The sequence below is a fragment of the Ptychodera flava genome, chromosome 19 (genome assembly GCF_041260155.1).
Source record: "Ptychodera flava strain L36383 chromosome 19, AS_Pfla_20210202, whole genome shotgun sequence".
In the NCBI taxonomy this organism is placed as follows: domain Eukaryota; kingdom Metazoa; phylum Hemichordata; class Enteropneusta; family Ptychoderidae; genus Ptychodera; species Ptychodera flava.
Genome location: NC_091946.1, coordinates 7823129 through 7849790, shown reverse-complemented (window position 1 = coordinate 7849790; position 26662 = coordinate 7823129). Strand labels below are relative to the sequence as shown.

At 37.3% G+C, this 26662-nt stretch overlaps 2 protein-coding genes across 2 annotated transcripts in view; one reads left to right on the top strand and one right to left on the bottom strand.

Moving 5' to 3' along the window:
• LOC139118219 (uncharacterized) overlaps nt 1-25949 on the bottom strand; it is a 37344-nt gene extending 11395 nt beyond the window's left edge. Inside the window, exons 1-3 of the mRNA XM_070681503.1 lie at nt 25843-25949; nt 24903-24992; nt 10935-10973 (exon numbers count right to left, since the gene is read on the bottom strand). Coding sequence (XP_070537604.1) covers nt 10935-10947 — 13 coding nt within the window. The 5' untranslated portion in view covers nt 10948-10973; nt 24903-24992; nt 25843-25949. The remainder of the gene's footprint in view (nt 1-10934; nt 10974-24902; nt 24993-25842) is intronic.
• On the top strand, nt 46-2446 carry LOC139118475 (uncharacterized). Its single transcript, XM_070681768.1, has 2 exons — nt 46-896; nt 1056-2446. Exons 1-2 carry the CDS (start codon nt 257-259, stop codon nt 1190-1192), a joined length of 777 nt encoding a protein of 258 aa, XP_070537869.1. The 5' UTR covers nt 46-256; the 3' UTR covers nt 1193-2446.
• Nucleotides 25950-26662: the final 713 nt, after the last annotated feature.

Genomic DNA, 26662 nt, shown 5'->3' with positions numbered 1-26662 from the left:
TTCAAGATATGTACCGATGCGCTGTACCAGTTCATAATGCGGACTTCGTTCGATTAAAACTTATGGTCAGCGAAGGGTGTTCACCAGCCATGGCTTTACAAGGCCGAAAAGAGATCGGGATGAGTCTAGTAATGACAACAGTGCAGGCGGAGATGGCGAAAGACTGATACGAGCAAGACAACAACTACAACTTGATCATGAGTCAGAGACCGTCAAGTCGAAAAGCAAACGATGGAAAGATAAGAAAGAGGAAGAAATGTGTAAGGAAATAGAATTTCTCAAAAGTGAAAAAGTGGCAGTGATAGCACAGAAGCAAGAAATGGACAGAGTAGTTACCGAAGCCAAACCCGTGGGAACTAATCTCAGAAGTACTTGCAACATTTGTCACCGCCGCGGACACAGGGCTACCGGCAATAGGAACAGCGAGGGCTGTCCACTGGGTGAGCCTTGCAGGGGTTACATTTTCTGCGGGAGATCGGATAAGCACAAACATGACTACATGGCACGTCTGAAACAACTAAAGGAGCGGGAAAGCCAACTAACAAAAGTAATAACATCGAAAGAAAACGAACTAAAGCAGTTGCATGACTTTCAAAGTCGATCTACCAGTGTTTTCACAACAACCATCACCCCACGGCTCCTCGCTGCCTTCCATGATAAATACAATCGTCGAACAACGACAGGCAAAACTGACCTTCAACGTGACCTAAGCATTCTGAGGAAAGCCTTCAATAACCAAGTAAAGAACCTTCCCGCACTGTCTAACGCCGAAAATGATCGTACAAAATTTTCCAGGGCCATCAAAGAACAGTTGCGCTCCATGAACAGTGAATACAGTGGATGCTCGGCGGAGGAAAAGGAGAGTTGTACAAAAATATACGACATTCTTATCAATGGTAAGTAAACATACTCATTTTGAGTTGAATTGAACAATAAATTGTACTTCATGAATGTAGTGAGCAGTGCGACATAAAGTCGTTCATAATATGTATAAATTTATTATTTGCTTGTTTATTATTTTAATCTCCTTTTATTTCTTTTCGTTTTTCACGAAGCGTCTCCGGTGCAAACAATGAAAAGTCATCAAACTTCGGACCTCTCCGATACGGAGTGCGCTAACTCCAGTGGACATCGCAAGCAAGAAAGGATTCGGAAATGCCGTAAGGGGGATTGGGCGTTGTGCAGATCGTGAAGCAGAGAACGTCGAATCTTCGCAGTCGGAAGATGAAGACATTACACCACGTCAGCTGAAGGGTATCGCTCGCGCAAATCGCCGGGAAAGTTACCGCGACATGTTTTATTATCCTCCGCCAATTTATCCTTTCCATTTTCAGCCCTCGTTAACTCCAGATCCAAGTTACGCACGCACACCGGCACAACTTCTGCCTGACCATGTATATGCCCAACAGTTTCGCCATCCATTTTTATCCTCCCAACACGTATCGTCAACACAAGGCCCAAATTTCCCATATTATGGAATGGGATTATCTCCATCGTACCAAGTCGCTACATTCCAAGATACAGGAAACGGAACGAGTGGGCAGTTTACACCTGTAGACTCTCTGTCTCGACCGCACAACATATCGTCATCAGTGATGCTTTCGGAAACGCGCGAAAATATGCCAACTCAGGAGATTGACGCCGGGTTACGTCAAATATCTGGTAGTACAGATATTCAAGCTGAGGCACCACCAACTCAACAAGTCACGGCCGCGGCAGCGATTTCTACCGACGCCAGCTGCCACCGGCCATCCCCGATAGCAAACAGATCGTCATGCTGAACAACACATGTCAAATATGGATGCACTCTTCGAAGCTGCTTTGCTATTACAAACTGGGACGTCGAAGAAGAACGCGACAGACACATGACTCTCATTGATGTTTGCATTTACCGGTACATGATCTCGCGGACTTGTCAAGCATAAACTATAGCATTTATATTTTGGCATTCTTGGATTGCTGAAAAAGTGCATTAAAATACTGAATTCCACGTTCATTTTCTCATGTGATTCAGCTACTTCCGGTACATAACTTGTCAGCGAGTGTGCATAACAGACTACTTTTGCTGTTCTAAATTCGTGGTATTTTGGCTGTTTGATACAAAGCTCATTTACATCGTAAATCATTTCCATCTGAGCTTTTCATCATAATAAGCGTACCAAAACGTTTCACATTGCATTGCTGTTAAACTTATGTTTCCAAAAAAATGTTCTATTTGTTATTAAAAAAACTATTGAGTTTATTCATGAAGATTATATTTACCTTACAAAAAACTTTTCCTCTCAGATGTGCCATGCCACATGATGACATTTTTCCTTTGTCATTAAAATACTGCATTTTGCAAGAATTGATGCGTTGTAATATTGAATGTGAAAACCAGTGGATGTATGAGCGTAACAAAATAGAAGTGCACAACTAAGTCTCACTTTTGTCAACAACGTTTATTCTATATCGTGTTACAGAGTATAACGGTAGTCTATCCATCAGTATTGCCGAGGAGAACGCTTCAAAACATGGCTTAGGAACATCTGTGTTATGCCGGTTTTGCACATCAAACTAGAGAAACAACTACACAATCCAAACCTATGTTTAAAGAAAACTTTGAGCATGTGAGAAACTCTGACAACGTTGACATGTATTAGTCAAGCTGAATTCAAGTCCGCTGATCAGCTGTATTCCGCTCGGTTGTTTACGGGACCATCAGAATGTCACAAAGTCCAAAGATAGCTACGTGATTTGATAAGTTTTTGTGGGCAAATCTGCGTTAAAGAGGTAAAAATTTGCGCCCACAGCAACAGAGAAACAAAGGCCGAGGCCGATGAATGATCAGAGTCAAAACAACGGGAAGCCGCATAGTCTAAAGAAATTCCGAGACATTATCGGTGTAATTTCTGAAACTCCGTCTATGATAGCAGTTTCTGTAAATTGCGTAGCAAATATATCATGCTGTTGAAGGTACCATTTCACGTAGCGAAAACAAAGTTCACACGTATTCATTTCGGGACTGTAAGGGGGTTGAAATATCAGATCCACTCTCCGGTCATTCAGTAGTTGGCGCAAGTTTGTCTCGGCAAAGCGCCCGTGGTGAAAACCACAGTTGTCCATTACCACAGTATCGCGTGGTGATAAAATCTGTTGACCTTGGTCATCCACCATTTCTAGGGCCTCCTCGAAAAAGTGCACCATTTCTAATCCGTTTGAAGGGCCGTCAAGAATACTGAAGTAACTCACTCCTCGCGCGCAGTGAAGGAGGTTTAAGGTATAACTCACGTCTGATGTATAACGCTGAACTTCAAACGCACGCTGCCCTATTTGACTATGCCCGTATTGTCTGTTAGCGGTTGTCCTTTTGATACCTGCCTCGTCAAAAAAATGAACGCTGAGAGGGTCCAGTTGGGTGATTGCATCAATATACAGCATTATCCTCTGTAAATTCCGTTCAGTCAGCTGTTCAGCAGGAATACTTTGTATTTTCTTGTATGAGTAATTCAGATCTCTCCTGAGAATTTCGTAAATTGTTCTGCATGCTGGGAGAGTCTTCCGTGCAAATGTTTTCACGAAGGAGTTCTGCCCGTATCTCAGAGGCAGTGATCGATGTTTTTTTGAATTTGAGAAATTCGACAAATTCAACTACGTCCGGCAAGCATTTTGAACGCGGAGCTCCTGGTATCTTCTGCCGCAAAACGGAACCCGTCCTGGTAAAGAGGGTTATCACGTTCTGAACCGTAGACTTTGGCGTATTCAGCTGTTCAGCGATCTGACGCACACTGTTTCCAGCCGTAGACAAATCAATAATTTTCAGTCGCATATCGATATTGAGACGGGTCGACATCTCGGCCAGTTGAAGTTTTCTTTGAAAGATGCAACGGTATTTTGTGTCATGTGACAAAACGGAGAAGGGTGCTTTTTCTTTTGAGGGGCGTCCGCACTAGGCTGCAGTACATTTAGCGTCAATTTAGGTTGAAATCACATTGCGTCAATGTGCAATTTCCACTTACATTTCTAAGTTATAATTGTCTTCACTTAGGTAAAATACTTTTGGTATTCTAAATTGATTTTATCCTGAGAGTCGGTGCCGCTGGAAACGCGTTCGACCTAATCACGAAATAGTTTATTCCAGATACGGAATGATGAGACTTGCCGACGGCCGTTTGCTCGACTTGCCGACGGCCGTTTGCTCGTGTGTGAAAGCAGAAAGTCACTGGGATAGCTGGGTAAATTGTCTCTATAACCGAATGTAATTTTATGGACCCTTTTTACTGTGGTTTGCTTTTAAAACCTGTACGAAAATGCAAAATTCAGGTGCGAGTACGCTATACTTATTCATGACACGGATCCAAACCTCTACAAAACTCATGGTGCTTCGCATCGTAGCATCTCTTTTTACCTCCACAATCGCCGGTTGTACTGTCTCTATACAATTCAAAAGTTACAAAAATATGCTGAAATGATCACGTCTCCTGGACTCAAGCATAAACTCCTTTATTGTTGTTTGCGTGGATACCACGAATGTGGCCAGACGTACGTGAGCCTGGAGCCTGGGCAGAAAAGTTTTGCCGCCATTCACGTCGCTCCAGCCACTCTATTTGGAAGAAACCACTCATTCACAGAAGAAGTAGACGCAAACAAAAGGGGATTTTATTGAAATTCAGAGAGCACTAAATGAGACCACAAGTGTAGCTTAAAAATATCTTTATTTTGTAGTGAAGTTTCTGATATTCACCTGAAGATCATTATTATCTTTACTCGTTTCGTATCTCATGAAGCAACAAGCAGCCACCCCTATACTGAATTACTCAAACCCAGATAAGCTGTATTGCAACATGCACAAAGTATCTGCACCTGACTGTAACATAAAACGATATCGCTGACAAGTTAACAAAGTCACTGGCGAATTACATAGGGATATAGCAATATGCCTCGCAATATAGCTAGGTACTTTGCTAATTAGGTGTCCAGTTTCCACTCGCGCTCGCTGTAACAGAGAATAATACGCAATTTTCGCCATCGAATGTGTCATTTTATTTGTCCCAACAAAACATCTTGAACATGTGGCACAATAATCACATATATCTCTTCGGAAAGAGAAATTGAAAGTTTCATGTTTGGGTAGTAGAGACGTTATCACGGATAGAAAACTGGTAAAATATAAGTAGAGTACTGCTACTGAATCAGATGTTTTTGTTCAAAATATCCGTGTTACGGTTGGCTATACGTAACGGTAAAGGCGAAAGTTTTACGCTGATTTCTACATTGTCGAAAACAGGAAATCACAAAAAAAGCTGTATTCCATAAAAGGATATTCCTGTAGGAAAATAATTAGAAGTTGAATGCATCGAATCAGAAAAAACCACGCACAAATCAGAAAATGTACAGTGGCGACTTGCTCACTGTCCGGTTTTTGCCGCTAAAAGTGTCAGAGTCTATTCCATGTTTAGATAACCGAGTTGTCTGAAATATCCACGAGTATCACCCCCTGTTATCTCGGCTACAGCATCGTGAATAGCAACATGTAGGTTTCGGTGGATCAAGTTTGTGTAGTATGGCTGAGGTAAAGTTTTTTAATTTTACTGAAACAGTTCTCAGCGGGGTTCATATCAGGTGAATACTTCGGTGTAAAGACGCAATCTATGACCTGAGCAGCTAGCCATCGAGCTAAAAATTGGGCGTCTTGACTGTGGTGGATCGGTGCATTGTCGATTACCAGTATGTCACCAGCTTGGAGGGCGGACTCGCCGTGACGGGTTACTGTGTCAACACATTCACCAATGAACTCAAGGAAAGTGGTCGAGTTTGATGCGCCGTCTATAGTAGACGCGTGCATAACACCGTTGATACCCATCAGTAAATTCAACGTAACATTTGGCGTCTGATGATACCTAATAATTTCCACACATCGCTCTCCAATGAGAGCATGGCCACGGGTGCGATTTGCTACGTCTCTTGACTTAAACCCAGACTCATCCATAAATTTTAGGCGATGGGGGTCACACTGATGCAGCATATCGATGAACGTCTGGGTGTAAACCATGTTTTCGGGGGAAAATCTCTCTACGGCTAGACGATTCATTACTTTCAATGTCCAGCTACCACCGGTGAGTCGCTTTCGCACTGTACGGTTGATCGTTGACAAACTTACTCTGGATAATGAGTGCTGCTCAAGGCGTGCTTTCAATTCCTTCGTTGTAACCGAGGGCTTCTCAGATTTGATGGCTTCTATGAACTCAACTTCAACGTCCAGTAACACTCTTTGTCGACCACGGCGATAGCTTCTAGGGGGAATTACTGAACTGGTCTTGCAAAAAGTTACCCAAATCTTCTTTACGGTCGTTGCTGCCAAACGAAATTTCTTCGCGTTTGTACATATGATCCACGAGGTACAAAGCCAGTCGCCTTATCACCACCTATCTCCTCTATTTCGTGAACTACCAATTGCCGGAGATCACTGCTGGTTGCCTTTCCACGGGTGTAGGTTCTTCCCCGTGTATTTTGCATTATTTCGATAGATTACTCCAAGGCGATAGCTATACGAAGATACAACGATCAAACGTGGGTCTTTTTCTGTTCAGACCGACAGTTGTGACCGTTAATACAGCTCGCTTAAATTTGCATGCAACAACACTGCACTGTGCGGCATTCTCTGAAAAGACAGAAACGAAAACATGTCGTCTGTCTTGGATAAAATGTTGCATTTCCGTCTGGTATTTCTTTGTGTCGAACTGTAAACCTTGGCTGTGCCAAACAAAAAATCCGTGTGTGCCAAACCCTGAAACTCCACACTAAAATGACAAGCGCTGTACTTGTGTTGTACACTCACTCTATGTATTTGCTGTTTATACGCATGTACTTTTTCGAGCTTTTATAGGGCTCTGATGTACATAACAATTCATTTCTAATTCAGACTACCCTCTTTAAACAGCTGAATGATAATAGTCGCGCCAGCGGCTTACTGACTACGCATGCGCATATTAATAATATACTATGCGAGTAACGGAAGTGTACCCTACTTTCATGGGCGCCGCCATGTTTTTTTGAGTACTCGTAAAGAAACAAATACGAAACAAATTACTATTATATAACATGCCATTTATAAAATATATCTCTTTTATTTGCCAGTAAATGTTATTATGCACCTTGTCGCTGATACAAAATTTCGTTAATACAGATAAAGGGAGAAAATTGTCGTGCATATGAACGGAGGCATACGCAAAGAATGCTGGGATTGAATTTAGAAAAGCGCCCCCTGTGTCAATAACTAGATTAAAAATTGCCAGTTTTTAGACGGAACGCTCTAGTTTTCAGCTTGCAAGTGGAAGGTGGGCAGTGCGGTTACCATTGCAATGGTAACGATGGCATAATACGTCCCTTGTTTAACACAATAGGCTGTTATCATGGTAAAAATTGCCAATTTTTGTCCAACATTTTTACACATTACAGAAAATCTATACCTGCGCTGCTGCAGGGTTTGACGTCGTGTACGTACGTGAACTTTCATCAGAGGGAAACTAGCTGGGCATAGTTGTCACACAAACGTATATGAAGTAACAATTAATTCTATTTTATCGTGAATCAATACAAGTAACATTGCCAATCGTAACCCCTGGCGCGACACCAAGGGCTGAGCCCTATATAATATTAGTAATACAATGTAGTATGAACGTCATCAATAAAAAAGCATGCGTAGGACAATCGTATAAGTCCGGTTAATATAAACGTAGCACGAGCCAAATTTCTCGCATGATATCTAAATACCAATTGCCGCATCAAAAAGATAAATTTTACTGAAACAAACGCAACTTTTGTCGTTGCATTATTATTGCTTTACACGACTGCAGTCGTGAAGAAATATTGTTTTTATCGCCTATATAGAAGGAGTTCTGGCCGGTATTTCTCATCGGCTACTTAAACATATAGGTTTTGTCTATGGTAGTTTGACTAAGGTCACGACATTGATAATTTTTGCTCAAACTTTCCTCAAAACCATTGTTTTCAACTCTTCTCTTACAAATCAAGAATACTTAAAGCTGAAAAAAAGCGTTGGCTGGGCCTAAGCGGTTGCCATGGTTTCAAATTCTGACACTGATGATATTGTATGCAAAATGTCAGCTTGAGGCTTTCGGTTCTTGTAAATAGGGATTTTTAACATCATCTCAAAGTTACTGTAAGTTTTGCTGGTAATCATATGTTTTAGGCAAAATCCGATATGGCGGCAATTTCAAATCTACTTGACCCTAGGTTTTCTGGAGAAGTCATTTTTTAGGTTTTTGGAAAATCAAATATGGCCGCCAGGTCACGTGACCAATAGAAATTTGTATACCCAAATGCACGTGTACTCATAGGTACCTATTAGCCCTGCAAGTTTGAGTACCTTACAGTTAACGGTGTTTGAGTTCTAGGTCGACAAAAAATGTTACGGAAGAAGAAGACAAGCAACCTAGCGGCCAATATAGCTCCGCTGTATTATGTAGAGAAAAAATACATCTGGAAACCCTTTGAGCTCCAAATCTATTTTTGTCCCCTTTATAAAATAAACTCCATCAAATTTTTCCCAGATTTTTGCCAAATTTTGAGAAAAAACTCTAGCAAATGAATTAAAATGTTCATTTGGTCATAAATTATCAAAACAATTAGATAAAATTCATAAAAGTTGGTAAAATGTTGTACTAAAATTTTGGCGGGAAAAAATTACAGAGCTCAAAGGGTTAATGAAGAAGGTTGAAATCTTTCATTGCTTGTTTCAGTGGCCAGAAGAAATGGCAAAAAAGAAAAATAGCTGAAAAATTACACAATTGAAAATTTCATCGTAATTTGAACATATATCACATTAAGATAATCTCTAAGAACATGTCAACCGAAGCTATCTGACGAGTAGTGTTTTGAGAATCAAATTCGCCTTCCAAAAATGGCAAAATTGCCTTCCCAAAGGAAATTGCAGATTTCATTCATAATTTCAATACATCATATTAAAATAACCCCTTGGAACCTGTATACCAAATATCAAAGCTAGTAGACAGTGTTTGAGAAACACATTTTTGACCAAAAATGGCAAAAAATTTATTAAAAAATACCATAATTTCAATATATCACATACAGTTTATCTCTAGGAACTTGTATACCAAATTTCAAAGCTACCAGATGAGTAGTTTTGGAAAAACACGTTTTTTGACCAAAATGGAAAAAATTCCTCAAAATAAAAAATAGCAGATTTCATCATAATTTCGATATATATCACACTTAATTCATCTGTAGGAACCTGTATACCAAATTCCAAAGCTATCACGCTAGTAGTTTCTGAGTAGGACATTTTTGACCAAAAATGGCAAAAATACAAAATTGTAGATTTCATCATAATTTCAATATATCATATTTTGCTCATACCTATAAACCTCTATACTAAATATCAAAGCTGTTAGACAAGCGGTTTTGATAGAACAAATTTTTTGACCACAAATAACAAACATTGCCCCAAACTACAAATTTACATACTTCTGTACAATTTGAAAAAATCTGAATTAGATCATCCCTAGGGACCTATGTACCAAATATCAAAGCTATCTGACCTCAGGTTTTGAAGTAGAAGAGTTTTAAAGACTTTTGACCAAAATGACAAAAATTGCTCACGATTTGAATAAATGTAACTGAAGTCATCCTAAGTAAACTGCACATAAAATTTCAAAGCAATAGGACCTGCGGTTTCACAGCAGATTTTTTTAACAAAAACAGCAAAAATGCCCCCAAAATACAAATAAGCAAATGTCACCACGATTTGAACAAACTTAAGTGAGGTCTCCCCAAGTGAACTACACATCAAATTCCGTAGCAATTGGACTTGCGATTTCAGAGAAGAAGTCAATTGTTGACGGACGATGACGGAAAATCAGCCTAGTTGATAAGCTCTGCGTCCCTGACAGCAGAGCTAAAAAAAGGAAGAAGAATAATATTGAACTCCAGTAACACGAATAAGGGCCCAAGCTGGAAGGCTTGGGTCCCTAAAATCAGGCATAACTGTGCAAAGTTTGGTGCTAGAGAAGCAAACTACCCAATATGATACCGATATTTGAAATCCATTTCTGTGCTAACTCTTTGTTCACTGAAAAACTAATTTTTTTATTTGCACAAATTGAGGTGGTGAAAACTTACCCTTCTCCGCAAGCTCAAAATGAGCCCCCCAACGTTGTAGCCAAGAAAATAATTCTCAGAATTGGAGAATCCAAATATCTATTCCCGATGCGTGGTCATTAAAGGTTTTCACCATTTAGGTGTTTTTGTCTCGTTATATTGTGGTCAGACAGACATATTTTTTGTATAAGATGGGGGCCGTGTCAGTTAATGCAAATTGGCCCCTTTTCTCTAACCAGTTACAGTATTTTGCAAACTTCAAAAAACCTTAGCTGGTTCTGCGTCCGTCGAGTTTTCTCAAATTTGGACTTTTGATTTACTGTATATTTTATTGAAAAGACGGCATTTTATTTTTTCGATTAAGTGGGTACATCGAAAGCAAACTGCGGTTTTTCAGGCAAAATATTAGCGTCTTTCCCGATTTGCTACTCAAGAGTAAGTATAGGTATCGCAAAACGAAATTGCAGTATTGTTTATCATACACTCTGCGTTAAACCACTGAACTTTCCAAAAGGAGTAAACTTTGTGACTTAATCGTTTTTAATGATTTGATACCAAAAATGAAGTATTGTAATGTTTAAAAAATGTGTCCCAGTTTCGGTGTTTAGTTAAATTTACCCCAACTGTAAAGTTTAGATACTCAGCTGTCTCAAAATTATATAATTATGAAGTGTTATCAGGCTGTTTTTAGCGGGATATACAACCATGGAAAATGCAACCAAGAGATACACACCACCTCAAGCCAAACGATATGTTCAAAATCTAGATATTTTAACCCAAACTTCCTTGAGCAAAAAATAAAGATTATTTATTACCTTTGAACGCCATTTCAGTCTCTTTCAGTATTGGTAGACCTAGTGAGAAAACAGTAAGACAACATTATATACATATTGGCTGACCATGAAGGCAACAGTATACGTCTGTACTCCGAGGGATTCTGAGTCACCCGCTATAGCAGACTATTTCCCGAGGGGAACCGTCTGTTTTCGGGAATAACCCACGGGCCTTTGGGGTGATAGACGTATGCCTTGCCCTCATGGCCAGTCAATATGTGTTATATAACAAACCTCATTAGCAGTCATGCATAAAAACGTACCATACACAAAACCTTTCGCATGTTATATGGTGGAGTAGTTTGGCAAGTAACAGTTTTACCCGACAGCAAGACAATACAACTGCGAAACGTTCAATGCAGCCTTGATTGTAGTTTTCGTCCATTTCGAGTCCCTGTTGTAAGCCTGAGCATTCAGTTCTTCTTCAGAAAGTAGTATAAACCGTTGAATTTCTTGAAAACCCGATAATTCAGATAAATTCACATTAATGAGTTGCCTGTATTATAGTATAATACACGTGAATTCACATGAATCCACATGAATACAGGCTTGCTGAATACAAAAAATGGATTCTGACTGTATTCATCTGTATATGCACTCTTCAGCTAAAATACAGGCAATAATCCATGTTAATACAATAAGTATTATAGGGTTTTTATGCAGTATAAACCGTTGAATTTCTTGACTATCGTTTCACTCGGCCGCAGACGACATCTTTGTTTACATTCAAGTTCGCGCATGCGCAAATGTCGTTTTTGAAGTCAGCGGGCATCATTTTTCCGGATATGATGCCTTGAAGGCAACAGTTCCGACAAACGATATCTGATGACGTCATTTACGTGGATCAGCACAAAAAGAACGCATCTCCTCCGACTATCAATTGACGAATTAGAACACAGGCTGCAGATGTTGTATGTTATAAGCACAGAACTGTTGCTACATGTTCTGAATGGAAGTAAACATGATCATAATAGAGCTGCTGTATAGAAGATTGCCGCCCACAGACTGACGTTGACGTGTTTGCCGATGTGACTTTGTAGTCATTATTTGAAAAGCTATTTATATTTTTGAGAGCGATTCAGATAGTACGTTCCTTGAAAGCGAAAGACTTAAAGGTTTGGTCGGACAATCCTAAATGAAACTATCAACCGTTCTCTTACCAAATCAAGAATCAAGAATAACCAGATGTGAACTGAATGTGCTCACGTGTTTTACAACAGCTCCATTAATAGTAGTACGCTTCACAGAACAATCAGATATCTGTGACATCATTATATGTAGCATGTTTCACCGACTTTCGCACTGCACTCTCCGAGTTAAATTACTAATTACAAAACCTTCTTCAATATGCAAATGACGTGTTTAATAACTTGACACTGCTCAATGCTTCAGGGGACAATTAGATATCTATCAGATAAACATATGGAGCACCATTCATCAAATTTAATGGTGTAATTTTGAAGTAATATCACTAATTACAAGTTCATTAAATATGCAAAAGAACTGTTAATTAATTTGACACTGCTCAATGTTTCAAAGCACAATCAAATATTATCAGATCAATATCTGTAGCAGGTTTCATCAAATGTTGTGCCGTAATTTCAGAGTTATATACCAAGTTACAAAATTCATTAAATATGTAAATGAACCCTTAATTAACTTCACACTACTAAATGCTTTACAAAACATTCAAATATCTGTCGGGTCAGTATTTGCAGCAGATTTTATCACATGTGGTGCATTTATTTGGGAATCGTGTGCCTAATTACAAAACTTCATAAATTATGCAAATGAGCTATTTATTAACTTGACACTGCCCAGTGTACAATAAGGTATCTATCAGATCAACATATGTAGCAAGTTTCATCAACGTTTATGCTGTAATTTTGGAGGTATATCACTAATACAAAGTTCATCAACTATGCAAATGAAGCGTTCATTTACTTAATACTGTTCGATACTTCATTGCACAATTAGATATTTATCACATCAATATCTTTAGCAGGTTTCACCAAAGTTGGTGCCGGAATTTTAGAGTTATATACGTAATAACAAAAGCCATTAAATATGTAAATGAACCCTTAATTAACTGTGCACTACCAAGTGCTTTACAACACAGTCATATATCTGTCGGATTAGCATCTGCAGCAGATTTAATCAAATTTGGAGCATTTATATTAGAGTTATATGACTAATTTCAAAACTTCATAAATATGCAAATGAGCAGATAATGGACATGACACTCACAATATCATTATAATGTTTTGAAATTGCTATCTGTGAAAAGTTTCATGAAATTTTGTGAAGTATTTCTTGATATATGTCGACACTGTCATTGCTATCTCCATGAACTTAATGTGCTCACGTGTTTTACAACAGGTACATTAATAGCAGTACGCTTCACAGAACAATCTGATATCTGTTATATCATTATATATAGCAGGTTTCATCAACTTTCGCAAAGCACTCTCACTGTTAAATCACTAATTATAAACTTTATTGAATATGCAAATAATGTATTTACTTACTTGACACTGATCAATTTCTTTACGGGACAATTAGATATCTATCAGATCAACATATGTAGCACCTTTCATCAAATTTAATGCTGTAATTTTGGAGTGATATCATTAATTACAAAGTTAATTAAATAGCAATTTAACCCTTAATTAACTTGACACTATTCAATTCTTCATGGGACAATCACATATCTCTAGGATCGACATTTGTATCACGTTTCATCGAATTTAATGCATTTATTTCGAAGTTATATGACTAACTACAAAACTTCATAAAATACGCAAATGAGCTATTCATTAACTTGACACTGCCCAATGCCCAATTAGATGTATATCAGATCAATATCTGTAGCAGGTATCACCTAATTAGGTGCCGTAATTTAAGAGTTATATACATAATTACAAAATTCATCAAATATGCAAATGAACTCTACATTAACTTAACACTACTAAATGCTCTACACCACAGTTCAGCCTGCCGCACATGAGAGAAATTAGCTGAGCAATTTTTCATCCGAGGCTCTTTGCTCTGCTAAATTACACTCGTGTGCGGTCGATTTTGAGTGAGTTTTTGTCTTTGCGAGGCTATGAGCAAAATATCCAATGTGTTTGATATTTGTTGCCTCGCGAGGCAAATTCCTCACCGTGTGCACAGGAGAAAAAAATTTTTCACACATCTTTTTAACTAAAGCGCGCGTGCGGATATCACATGACAGTGCAAAATGACCGCCCGTAGCCTGGCCCGTCGCATTGAAAACACAGTCAGTTGCGGTTCGATACACGGCCAATGCTGTCAAAATACATGACACAAAACAGAGATTGGCCTGTCTTTCTAATGTGTACAGCAGCCTTCGCTGTTTATTGAACCACAAGCGACTACGTTTTCAATGCTACAGACTAGGCTACGGGCGGTCATTTTGCACTGTCATGTGATCTCCAACACGTGCGCTTTAGTAAAAAAGACGTGTTGAAAATGACTTTCTCCGGCGCACACAGTGAGGAATTTGCCTCGTGAGGCAAAATAATATCAAACACATTGGATATTTTGCTCAACGCCTCGCGAGGACAAAATCTCACGAAAAATCGACCGCACACGAGGGTAAACTAGCTGAGCAAACAGCCTCAAATGAAATTTTGCCCAGCTAATTTCTCTCGTGTGCGGCAGGCTTTAGACATCTGTTGGATCAGTATCTGCAGCATGATTTCGTCAAATTTCGTGACGTTATTTCGGAGTTATATGACTAATTACAAAACTTCATGAAATATGCAAATGAGCTATTTATTTACTTGACACTGCCCAATGCTTCTAAGTACAATTAGCTATTTATCAGATCAATATTTGCTGAATACATCATCAAATTTGGTGCAGGAATTTCAGAGTTATATCACTAATAACAGAGGTTAATTAAGTATGCAAATTAATAGATAATTGACATGACACTCACAGTATCATCATAATGTTCTGAGATTGTCATCTGTGAAAAATTTCATGAAATTTTGTGCAGTATTTCTAGATATATGTTGACACTGCCATTACTCTCTCCATTATATGAAAAAAATGATACATCATAACTTCATTAATATGCAAACAAAACTAACCAAAATCTAATCAGTTACTGCAAGTAGCAAACATCATTACAAAGCTGACAAAACTAACAAACAACAAAGAGAAACTAAGAGAAAAACAAACAACACAGCAGAAAAGACAAAAATGGAACTTCACTGCAGGTTTGCACATAATGTTTCCATCTCGACAAATGTTTCTCAAGAGTTTCATTCTTTACAGCAATATTTCTTCCTACATCCCTCACTGTTCTGACCGTTTTTATAAAAGCACAAATTGACAACCTCGCAGAATATATAAAACAGTTGTTGACATATTTCTTCGTCAAAATAAGTAAATTCTCGAAAAGAATGTCCTCAGCATTTAGATCATAACCACAGAAGACAGTAAGTGCGTCAAGGGTGATATCGATGTTTAAAAAAATCAAAAATATACTGAAAAAATTCTCTCCAAAAGGCAGTAACAATGGGACAAGTCCAAAGTCGATGGAGAAGGGAGTCGGGTGTTTGACAGCAAAAATTACACATTTCACTCTAAATCTTACCTCTTTTCTTTAAAATTGTGCTTGTAAAAAGGTTTCTATGAATAAGGTTGAATTGAAAGCTTCTACTTCTACTTTCTATTGTACATTTGTATAGAAGACTAAAAATTTTCTTCGAAAATGTTTTTGTCCAAAACACTAAATAAAACCACGGTCCCTCCTTTGTGGAGGGACCGTGATAAAACCGGCCAAGAACTCATGGCCTTTTCCGGCATTGTCACGATTCCTTTGATAAGAATCCAATACACAATTACAGATGAGCTCTGACCAAATATTCGTTTGTAGAAATCGAAATCGTGAGTATTCATTCAGTATGAATAAGGTTGAATTGAAAGCTTCTACTTCTACTTTCTATTGTACATTTGTATAGAAGACTAAAAATTTTCTTCGAAAAAGTTTTTGTCCAAAACACTAAATAAAACCGACCAAGAACTCATGGCCTTTTCCGGCATTGTCACGATTCCTTTGATAAGACTCCAATACACAATTAAAGATGAGCTCTGACCAAATATTCGTTTGTAGAAATCGAAATCGTGAGTATTCATTGGTAAAAGCATAGTCATATTGTGTTTTTTCTCATACAAAGAAATTGCTTTCAAAATACAAAATAAGAAATGAAATCAATACGCATGTCATATCTATTAGTAGAGGTCTGATTATCCATTTTAACACAATTAAGGAAAAAGTCAGAAATGAAGTTTACATTACTGTCATGGACATTTCACGAAAGTACGGTTTTCCGAGCATCAAGAATATTGTGTTTTCTCTCATACAAAGAAATTCCTTTCAAAATACAAAATAAGAAATGAAATCAATACGCATGTCATATCTGTTAGTAGAGGTCTGATAATCCATTTCAACAAAATTAAGGAAAAAGTCGGAAATGAAGTTTACTTCACTGTCATGGACATTTCACGAAAGTACGGTTTTCCAAGCAACAAGAATATTGTGTTTTCTCTCATACAAAGAAATTCCTTTCAAAATACAAAATAAGAAAAGAAATCCATACGCATGTCATATATGTTAGTAGAGGTCTGATAATCCATTTCAACATAATTAAGGAAAAAGTCGGAAATGAAGTTTACATTACTGTCATGGACATTTTTCTAAAATACGGTTTTCCAGCAACAAGAATATTGGAATTATTCCACACAAGAGCGACTGATTGGGTGCACACATCCTTCTGAAAATTTAGCGTGCACCATAAATACATCATATCATGCCAAAAAAGGATATACTTTGATATATGATGGCATATCTCGGGTATGCAAGTTACATTGGAAAACAAATAAACTTCCAACAGACGACAAGAGATAACTATAAATGGATTAAATAGGGCTTTCTGTGTTTGTTTCAACCAACCTTTTTACCCAATCGACCTTCATCGTACATGGGTGTACTTCTCTTAATCCTATCTCCTTTGTTATTTCAAATGAAGTTGAACTTGAAAATTATACGATCTATTTCTTGAAAAACTGTCTCAGGGGGTTTGGTAAAACAGAAGCAAGGTACGATAGCCCGAAAAGAGTGAGACTTTTTAATATGGCAATTTTTCCAAGAAGAGAAAGATTTCCTGTAGGCCATATGTTGAGGACAGACATCATACATTTGATTTTGGGTATGTAATTCAACTCAAAAATATTGTCTTTATCAGTTAGGAAAGTAATAAGCCGAAGACAATCGATTGGACTATTCGACCATACATCTGGGTTACGAATGTTATAGTTAATCCTCTAGTGAAGAAGGGAAACAATTCTAAAAACCCTTTGAATTATCATAAGTTACTTTAAGCCCAGAGATCTTTTCAAAATTATCCAAAGTAAGCAAAACTTGATTGAGTGACTGTTCAGAGTCATTCATAAAAATATTCGTGTAATAAGAACAATCAGATATGTTTTATTATTATATGTAGCAGGTTTCATCAATTTTCGCACAGAACTCTCAGAGTGAAATCACTAATTACAAAACTTTATTTAATATGTAAATGATCTACTTATTAACTTGACACGCCCAATGCTTCTCAGTACAATTAAATATTTATCACATCAATATCTGTATCGTTTCATCAAATGTAATGCTGTGATTTTAGCGTAATATCACTAATTGTTGAATGAATCTTTATTCAACCAGATATAAATACAATGTTGAACATAAATCAAAGTATTACAAACTTACAATTCGAAAAATACTGAAATATATCTGGTTTGGACCGTGGAAGTAGTCCCATTGGACTAATCGAGTCCACGGCCCAAAATTATAACAGTAATAAAATTTACAAAATAGTCACACTGTTGAGGAGAGAAAAAAAAACTAAAAGGAGTACACAGAAAAGTTTTCACAAGCTTGATAAATATGATTTTAAATGTCTTTGAAATTTACGTCTAGATTTTATTTGTTTAAGATGATACATCAGTGAATTCCAGTGTTTGACTGCAGCAAAGACAATGTTGTGTTGAGTAATAGTAAGTCTGGCATTCGGTATTCGGAGATTGCCACTATCAGATGAACGTGTAGAATAAGTATGGGTAGGGACTTCAAAATAGTTAGAAATATTAGTCGGGAAATTTTTATTTAATGAATCAAAGATAAATAGGCAGGAAGAATATTTACTGAGTTTCGGAAGAGGTAAAATATTTAGTTGACGAAATAAAGGTTCGGAGTGTGCTGTGAAATCAGCTTTTTTCTGAAGGAGGAGAATGGGATTTAATAATGTAGTGTAAGTGTTACCCAGATTCTAGGCAATATGTTAGATGTGGTAAGATGAAGGTGTTATTAATCATGATAAGAATTGACTTTGGTACAAAATGTCTGATACGAGAAAGGACACCAATTTTGGGGCTGATTTTTAAAATAACATTTTTCACGTGTGAATTCCAATTAAGTGATGGGTCAATGGAAATACCAAGATAGCTTGCCGATGTGACTTCCTCGATCATATGATTTGATAACAGTATATTGCCTTCTAAGTCAATTTTTCTTTGAGGTGTTTTAATAATCATGAAATTAGTTTTGTTGACGTTAATAGTGAGTTTGTTAGCGTTACACCAAATAGTGATTTTATTAAATTCAGTATTGACATTATCGAGGTTGATGGTGGTGGAATTGAACGATTTAAAAACATTAGTGTCATCAGCGAATAATCGAAAATTAAAGTAGTTAGTTGAGTTAGCAATGTCATTGATATAGATGAGAAATAGAGTAGGACCGAGAATTACAAAGTTCATTAAAGATGGAAATGAACCCTTAATTAACTCCACAAAACTAAATGCTTTACAACACAATTAGATATCTGTCGGATCAGTATCTGCAGCAGATTTCATTAGATTTGGTGCAGTTATTTCGGAGTTATATGACCAATTTCAATACTTCATAAAATATGCAAATGAGCTATTTGTTAACTAGACACTGCCAAATGCTTGTCAGTACAATTAGATATTTATCGGCAGATTTCATCACATTTGGTGCAGTTATATCGGAGTTATATGACAAATTAGGAAACTTCATAAAATATGCAAATGAGTTATTTATCAACTTGACACTGCCCAATGCTTCTAATTATAATTAGATATATATCAGATCAATATCTGTTGAAAGTATCATCAAGTTTGGTGCAGGAATTTTAGAGTTATGTTACTGATAACAAAAGTTCATTAAATATGCAAATGAGCAGATAATTGACATGACACGCACAGAATCATGATAATATTCTGAGATTGTCATCTTTAAAAAGTTTCATGAAATTTTGTTTAGTATTTCTTGATATATGTCTACACTGTCATTACCGTCTCCCTAGGGAAACCATTGTACGGAAAAACACGATATTGCATAACTTCATTAATATGCAAGCCACACTAACAAAAATCTAATCAGTTCTTGTAAGTAGCATAGTGTACCTGTCTATTAAACCAGGAATTTCTTCTCTTTCTGTTATATTAATAATTTCCATGAGTGTACGAATGTTTTTACTTATGTACCTGGACTTAACAAAACCTGTCTGATCGGGATTGATGATAGATTGAAGAACATTACGTATGTGGAATGAAATCGCTTTCAAAGCAAATTTGTAGTCAGCATTTAAGAGCGAAATAAGTCTCCAATTTTTAAATTATTATGAGTTCTCGTCTTCTTTAGGAGTATGCGAAATAGCACCTCTTCATTGTGAAATTGAAAACTGATTTTAAACTATGGCTGAATTCAAGGAATTGACCATACTGTCGGAGATCGCATTCCAAAAGACTTTGTAGAAGTCTGCCGTAATGCCATCAGTTCAAGGCAAATGACCGTTATCAATTGATTTAAGGGCCAGCACCAGCTCATTCTTGTCTATGCGACCTTCACAACTCTGCGTCTCACGAGGACTTAACTTGGGAAAAACAACGCCTTCTGGTAGAAGCCGTCAATAACTGCAGTATCACCGGTGTTAAAATTGTTAGGAGTAGAATATAAATTATGATAGAAGGTCCTTTCCATATATAAAATTGTGGTTAAACCTGTTGTGGGAGACCCAACATACTTAATCGGCTTCGAAATTGACTTATTTCAATAATTACGTTTTTCGAGTGAAAAAAATATTTAGAACTCTTCTCACCATGTTCATAGTACCTAGCTTTAGATCTTATCATCTCTCCTTGTGTATACATGTCAATCAACTTCTCGCCTTCAGAAAACTTCTCAGATAACTCCGTTTCAATTTGCTCAGACGACTCTCCCAGAAATGTTTTATCTAGTTCTTAAATATCATGCTCTAAGGTAAAAAGTAACGTTCTTTCTGTACACTTTTACCTTGCAGCATACTAAATTGTCCAAGCACGTACATCACACTTTATCATTTTCCATAACAGCTGCTCATCTACATCTGGATCATTTGCATAAGTGTCTTTTGTTTCTTGGATGTAATCATTGATGAGGTTGATGTAATCCATATCAGAAAAGAGAGAACAATTCAGTTTCCAGAAACCTGGTCACATTTAACGTTGTCCAAGGTTATAGAAATAGCAAAAGAGAATGTTCTGTACGAGAACCTGGACCAATACTTGCTTTGACAGTTTGTCTCAGGAGCTTAACCAAAATAAAAATAAAAATATAATCTACAGTGTACAGGAGGCTTCTTTTGCCTCCATGTGTATCTGCGAGTATTCTGATTAAAAACTCTCAACACGTCAGCTAAATCCAACCACAGCAAATATAGAATAGACTAGCAACGGGCATTGTTCAAGGTGTGAAGCGGTTACGTAAGTCCTGCATGTTTGCCTCGCCTCAGGAAGTTCTCGTCTCTCTTTTCCATGCACCCTTCGGTAGTTTCCGGATTTTCGCTAACTTTTAAACGAAAGTATGTTCGGCAAAGTTCGTGTTGTAGTTGTCTTGTTGTGCTGAGCAGAATTGGCGGGCTGGCGAAAACTGGAAAGTTTTAGGCTTCGGGGAGGTGAGTTTTACCATTTTAAAAATTCCTCTGACCTTTTTATGAATATATGATGAGCGCGTTTGAACCAAATTTGAAAGTCTTATATCGATACTGTCAGATTTCAGTTAATGTTTTACGGTCAGTCATACCGTCTTTTACACGTGCGTCAAGGAAGGACATGTTTATGAAACGGCTGGCGTGTTATGATTTGATTGGCGTGAAGCAGTGTTTCTGCCCAGAGAGCTCACAAAGTAACTCTGGTTGCTACGCTACTGGCAGCACGATGCCATCTCGTCGTATTTTACGCATAATCTCGTGCAATTATTAACCACAAACAAAGTCTCCAAAAGGTTTAACATCTTTGAAGCTCACTTTAATATGAAAAGGCCATAGTCTACCGAGACGACAATGAAACAAAAGGGATGCCGCATTGCTAGTCTGTTCTATATTTGTCTTTGATCCAATATTTCTGAATTTTGACGGACAATATCTCGACATCGGAAATGCGAAGATGGCCTTCCGTCAGTCTTATCGATGTGAACATTCTGTACGAAATTGAAATCCCCTGCTGCATCTGAAAAATTATATTAAATATTTTCAAAAAGTGACTCAAAAAAGATGGTTCGTCAGTATTTGGGGCATATATGTTACATACCATCACGCAATCATCATCACGCCACGTTTTATAAATAACAAAGGGAAAGCTATTTTTAAACAAAATAGCGACTCCTCTTGATGAAGACGACCAGTGACTAAACAAAACTTTGTAATCCCATTCGATTTTCCAGACAGATTCACAGTCGCTCAACAAGTGTGTTTCTTGTAAGAAATAGATATGGAAAGATTTTCCTCTCAACCACAAGAAAATCTGACGTCTCTTCTTGGTGTCTACACATCCTCGTACATTCAACGAACAAATGTTTAAGTCACTCATAATTTTAAAAAAATCTGAAAACTACTTCTATCCGCATTAGCAATAAGTAAATTTGGCACAAAAAACATTGCAACACCATCGAAATTTCGTAGAAAAGGAAAGTTTGCAGATAAAGATTCCAAAATGACAACACGACGAAAAATTTGCGAAAATCTGGGAACTGGAAAAGAGAAGAAGACATAAAGACAGAGGAAAACAGAAACAAGCATCACGCGATCAGCTTTCAGCATTTTGAAAATTCACACATTTAGGACAACCGTTACTATCCGATGAAAACGTTCATTTCTTTAAGTCTTCCAGCCGAATTACTTTAAGGTTCCGTCTTCGACCTGCCACGAATGGTTCGTCGGTGTATTTAATGACCCTAGGTACCGACCACGGAATAAAAAGCAAAGTTTCCTTTTTGACGTAGTTCATGTATTTTTGGAAGTAAGTGCCTATGCTGCTTTCTGGTTTCTTCATGGACATCGTCTGAGATGCGTATCTTGTCCTCGTCCTTTCTGAAAGCTCTCGCTTCTTGTCGAAGTATTTCTTCTCTGGTTTTAAAAAGTAAAAACTTTACATGGATGGGACGCGGCGGCTTCCCAATACGAGGTTGGCAGTGATCTGGACAACAAATGTACTCAACTAATACCTGTCATGGCTTGGTTGACAGTTTTTATGACATACATGGTGTCAAATTGTAGTAGCTCGTCAACACCAATGCACACTCATTGAACGGCGCGTGAATTATTTCGCAGATAACATGCTTTTATAGATTGGGCACTCCGATAATTAGCACAATTCTAAAATGGCTGCCAACATTCCTATAAAATGACGTTTTTTCCTGCACATCACGTGATAAATAAGCTATTTCAGTGATTTTAAAGTTGAAGTATACTTCTTTGGCACGGACAAACTATTTTTGAGGTAGAATTTTACATAGGCACTTTGATAATTTGTAGAAATTCAATATAGCGGCCAACATTCCTACAAATGACATTTTCGGTTATTTTAAAGCTGAAATATATTTCTTGAGCATGATGAACCTGTAGGAGGTTACATGTGTAAAACAAGGCACTTCAATAATTTGCATAAATCCAGTATGGCTGCCTAATTAATGCCACTTACTTAATAGCGTCTAATATAAATAATGTTCTCAAACTATAGTGTATATTCAGCTGTAGAATTCTATCAACAAGAGGCAGTTACGTCCATTGACATCTATTTTTAAAGAAATATGAAAAAGATATGATATAAAATTATTTATAATAATGATCCATTTAAGAATGAATGTGTATTTTATTAGATGTGTACGGAACCTGAATGTGTTAAAGTCAATACAGAATTGCTGGTTACAGCGGAATTCTTCTTTTGGTATTTGGACGCTGTTTACAGCTGTGCCACCAATTATTTCGAATAGTAATCCGGATATTCCATTCGTGGGTTTGTTCAACAATTTAATGAAATGCGAACAAATGTGCACTAAAAGCAAAGAAATTTATCATGATGTAAAAAATCGCATGCTTAAGGCGTCGATGCCATAGCTCCAATTTGAGGTGTCCTTCTGCAGCGAATTCAACATTGAGTTTGTCGTGTCCAATGTTTTTTTTTGAGGGATATGTGCTCGCATTCTAATGAAAAATAATGAAAATAGAATTAACATATGTTAATCCCATGTGCAATAATGCTAAAATTATTACTGCAATTGTTGTACTTTCAGGGGCTTTTTGTTGTGCATATTTTGACAGTTTTTTGAAGTGCTCATAATATTTTCTACAACCACTGCTTGTATATTATTGCTTCTATTATACAGTTTGTAAAATCTAGACTTCAAGTCATCAGTAACAATATAGGTAGATGGAGATTTTAGTGGTTTGTCACAACAAATTTCGCTCCCCCTGTAGCTTTGCCAAAAATTCAGCAAATAAAATTCAGAGGAAAAATATTTTTTTCTCTGTCTCTGACTTAGGTAATGATTTCATTTCTAATTCTATATTTTTTTGAAACGTATGCATAGAAAGCTGTCCGATTTGTTATCCATTTCGATCTCGCAGTTGAAAAAAGAGTAATAAAACAATGAAAGAAACGCGTCACAATGACGATTTTTGTCGAGACTTACTAAGTGTATACTCGTTCGACAGCTGCCAGGCTGCGGATATGCAGAAATAAGAGGATAACACAGAAACATGGAAACATCCTGTTTGGTATCCTTTCCCATGTGGAACTTATCCCTATTAGTGATTAGTAATGGGATCATAGCTAAGCAACTGGTGAGAGTCCGGTAATCCTGCAGCCCCGATTCAATATTATTAACTTTTGTCACACAACATGAATTTTCTCTGCCAACATATTTGTAGAGTGTATCCAAACTTCTCAGGCTGCTAATGAAATTCCAAGATGGTATAATGCATGTGATCATTGCAATTATGAATATGTTTACAATGCTCATGTACGGTATACGTACACGTACATGAAGCTGCATTTGAAGCCGTGACGAAGTACCACCTCGACCGCCCAAAACTTCAGAGGCTTGAAATACATCATGATTAATCTCTATTTATCTGTCCATGCAATAGATTTGTCCCAGCCAAATATTGCCTTAGTTTTTCGAAGACAAATGTTCTGTACCTATATTCACTTGATAAGATTTCCTGTCGATAAATCATACTAGAACATCATCATCATTATTAACAGATGACGTTTAGAAAAGGAAGCAAATACAAACAAACAAAATAACGCATTGCGACTTTTCCTGCAACGATCAAATTTATTTATACATCACAAATTACTGACGTACATACTGCTATCGTCACGATTCACTTGAAATATTCATATTGAATCCGTGTCTTGCTTAGGGAAGTAGTCGAATTCACTCCTTACATAGGTGGTACTAGATGATTGTAGATGTAGGCATCTTGGCAGACATCCTCATTGTTATGTTCAAAGATACATTTCGAGACATTTCGAGACGTTTGAGAGGAAAAAAAATCATTAAGCGTTGTTACTCACGAGCGAAAAGTTGTTACTTCTGTCGTGACTGTTACTTTTTCATCGATGGTATAAATATCTTCAGGCCTGAAAGTCTGTGATTGTACTTATCTGAAAAGAATTACACCAGGTATATAGGCTCATAATCAGCCCGAAAGCTTTAGTGTCTAAAATTTTATGAACGTCACTTTATCTGAGCATGAAGCTAGCACAGAACCCACTGTTGCTTAAACTTGATAAACTCTAACAGAAGGAGTCGATGGAAATGGATTCTCGAGTTGTGCTCATTACTTCCAACTTTTGAGAAAAGAAGGAAATGATAAGGTGTTTTGATGTTTATATTAACTAATTTAAAATATAAAATCCTCGACAAACTTATTTACGTGAACGATCTTAAAATTTCATGATGGAAATTCTACGTCATGATGACATTAAAAAATCTTTTCGTTCGCCTAATGATAAACAAAATATTCTTTCTCAACAATATACTACTTCCTTTCGTTACAAATGGTCAGCAAGGTTTGGTTTGTTCCGTTATTTGACGATATCATTGGGAAACATGTGTTTCAATCTATCTTTTGCGTCCTCTATCAGGGCAGAAAGTCCTTAATTCGCACAATTTATAAATTAAAGTTAAAATTTTCTTGTTCATAAAACTTCCGCGTCGATTGTATATACTGCTCCACTTCCCAATCTCCAATGACCAGAATCAAATGTCAAGTATATTATAACAGTGATAGGAATGATTGTAACTTGTCGTGTGTACTTACAGTCCAATCATGGTAGATATTGTCAATTATCCAGCATTGCAGCCAAACAACGAGCATAACGATGAAAGATTTTGGTTTGTTAGCGAATAAAGGACTGACCATTTAAAAGGGAGGGAAATTATGGGATAAACCATGTAACACATAGAACGACAAATCTTGATAAGGGTAAAATATCGATAATAATGCCTTACTTTGCTATTTATTTTGATTCCTGCCGCATGCACTCTTCTTCTGCTCTGTCTGGCTTGCGCTCAGCATGCAGTCCCCATCCAATACGCTGCAGTGTTCAGTATAATGTCGTTGACAGTATAGCTCACTTCGTTGATTTATAGGTGAAACAGACCTCAGTAAGCTTGCAAACTCCTAAGTGATGCTGGGTTCAACACACGGCATAGTATGTACGTCAGTTGCTATGTAAATGAGGCAAGCGTAAAAAGCTACCGGAACCAGCCATCAACGAGCAACAAACGGCAGCTGTCATCAACCTGGATAGGTAGCGTCTACGGAAATGACCCCAGACCTATTCAAAGTCTCGGTCGAAGGTCAGCTACGACCAACAGCCATGATGACCGTTGGCTCTCCGTTGATCTAATATCTAGGCTATCTAGTTCTGATGCACCGGCTGTAAACGACGACAACTTTCATCATCGCTTTTTTTCTCGTTGTTTTGTGTTTTCGACTAGTTCCCGACAAATTACCTTCCAGTATGTTTGTCAACTAGCAACTGTTCCTTCCAAGCAAGCCATTTACGTCGAGTTTTCCCGTTCGCCAAAATACAATACCTCTACAGAAAGTCAACGAAAATTAACTTGACATTTAAACATTTGAATAATTGTTGAACACTGTTGGAATTGTTTGCAATTGGATGTTGTACCACTAGCGACATATACAGATCGTATCGATCAGCTTATGCCATGCAGCTCGCTGCAAGAGGCGTGTTTCAGTTTTTGAATGACATGATGTCAAAAGTTAATGTTTCAAGTTGGATATAGACAGCAGGGATGCAGTTTC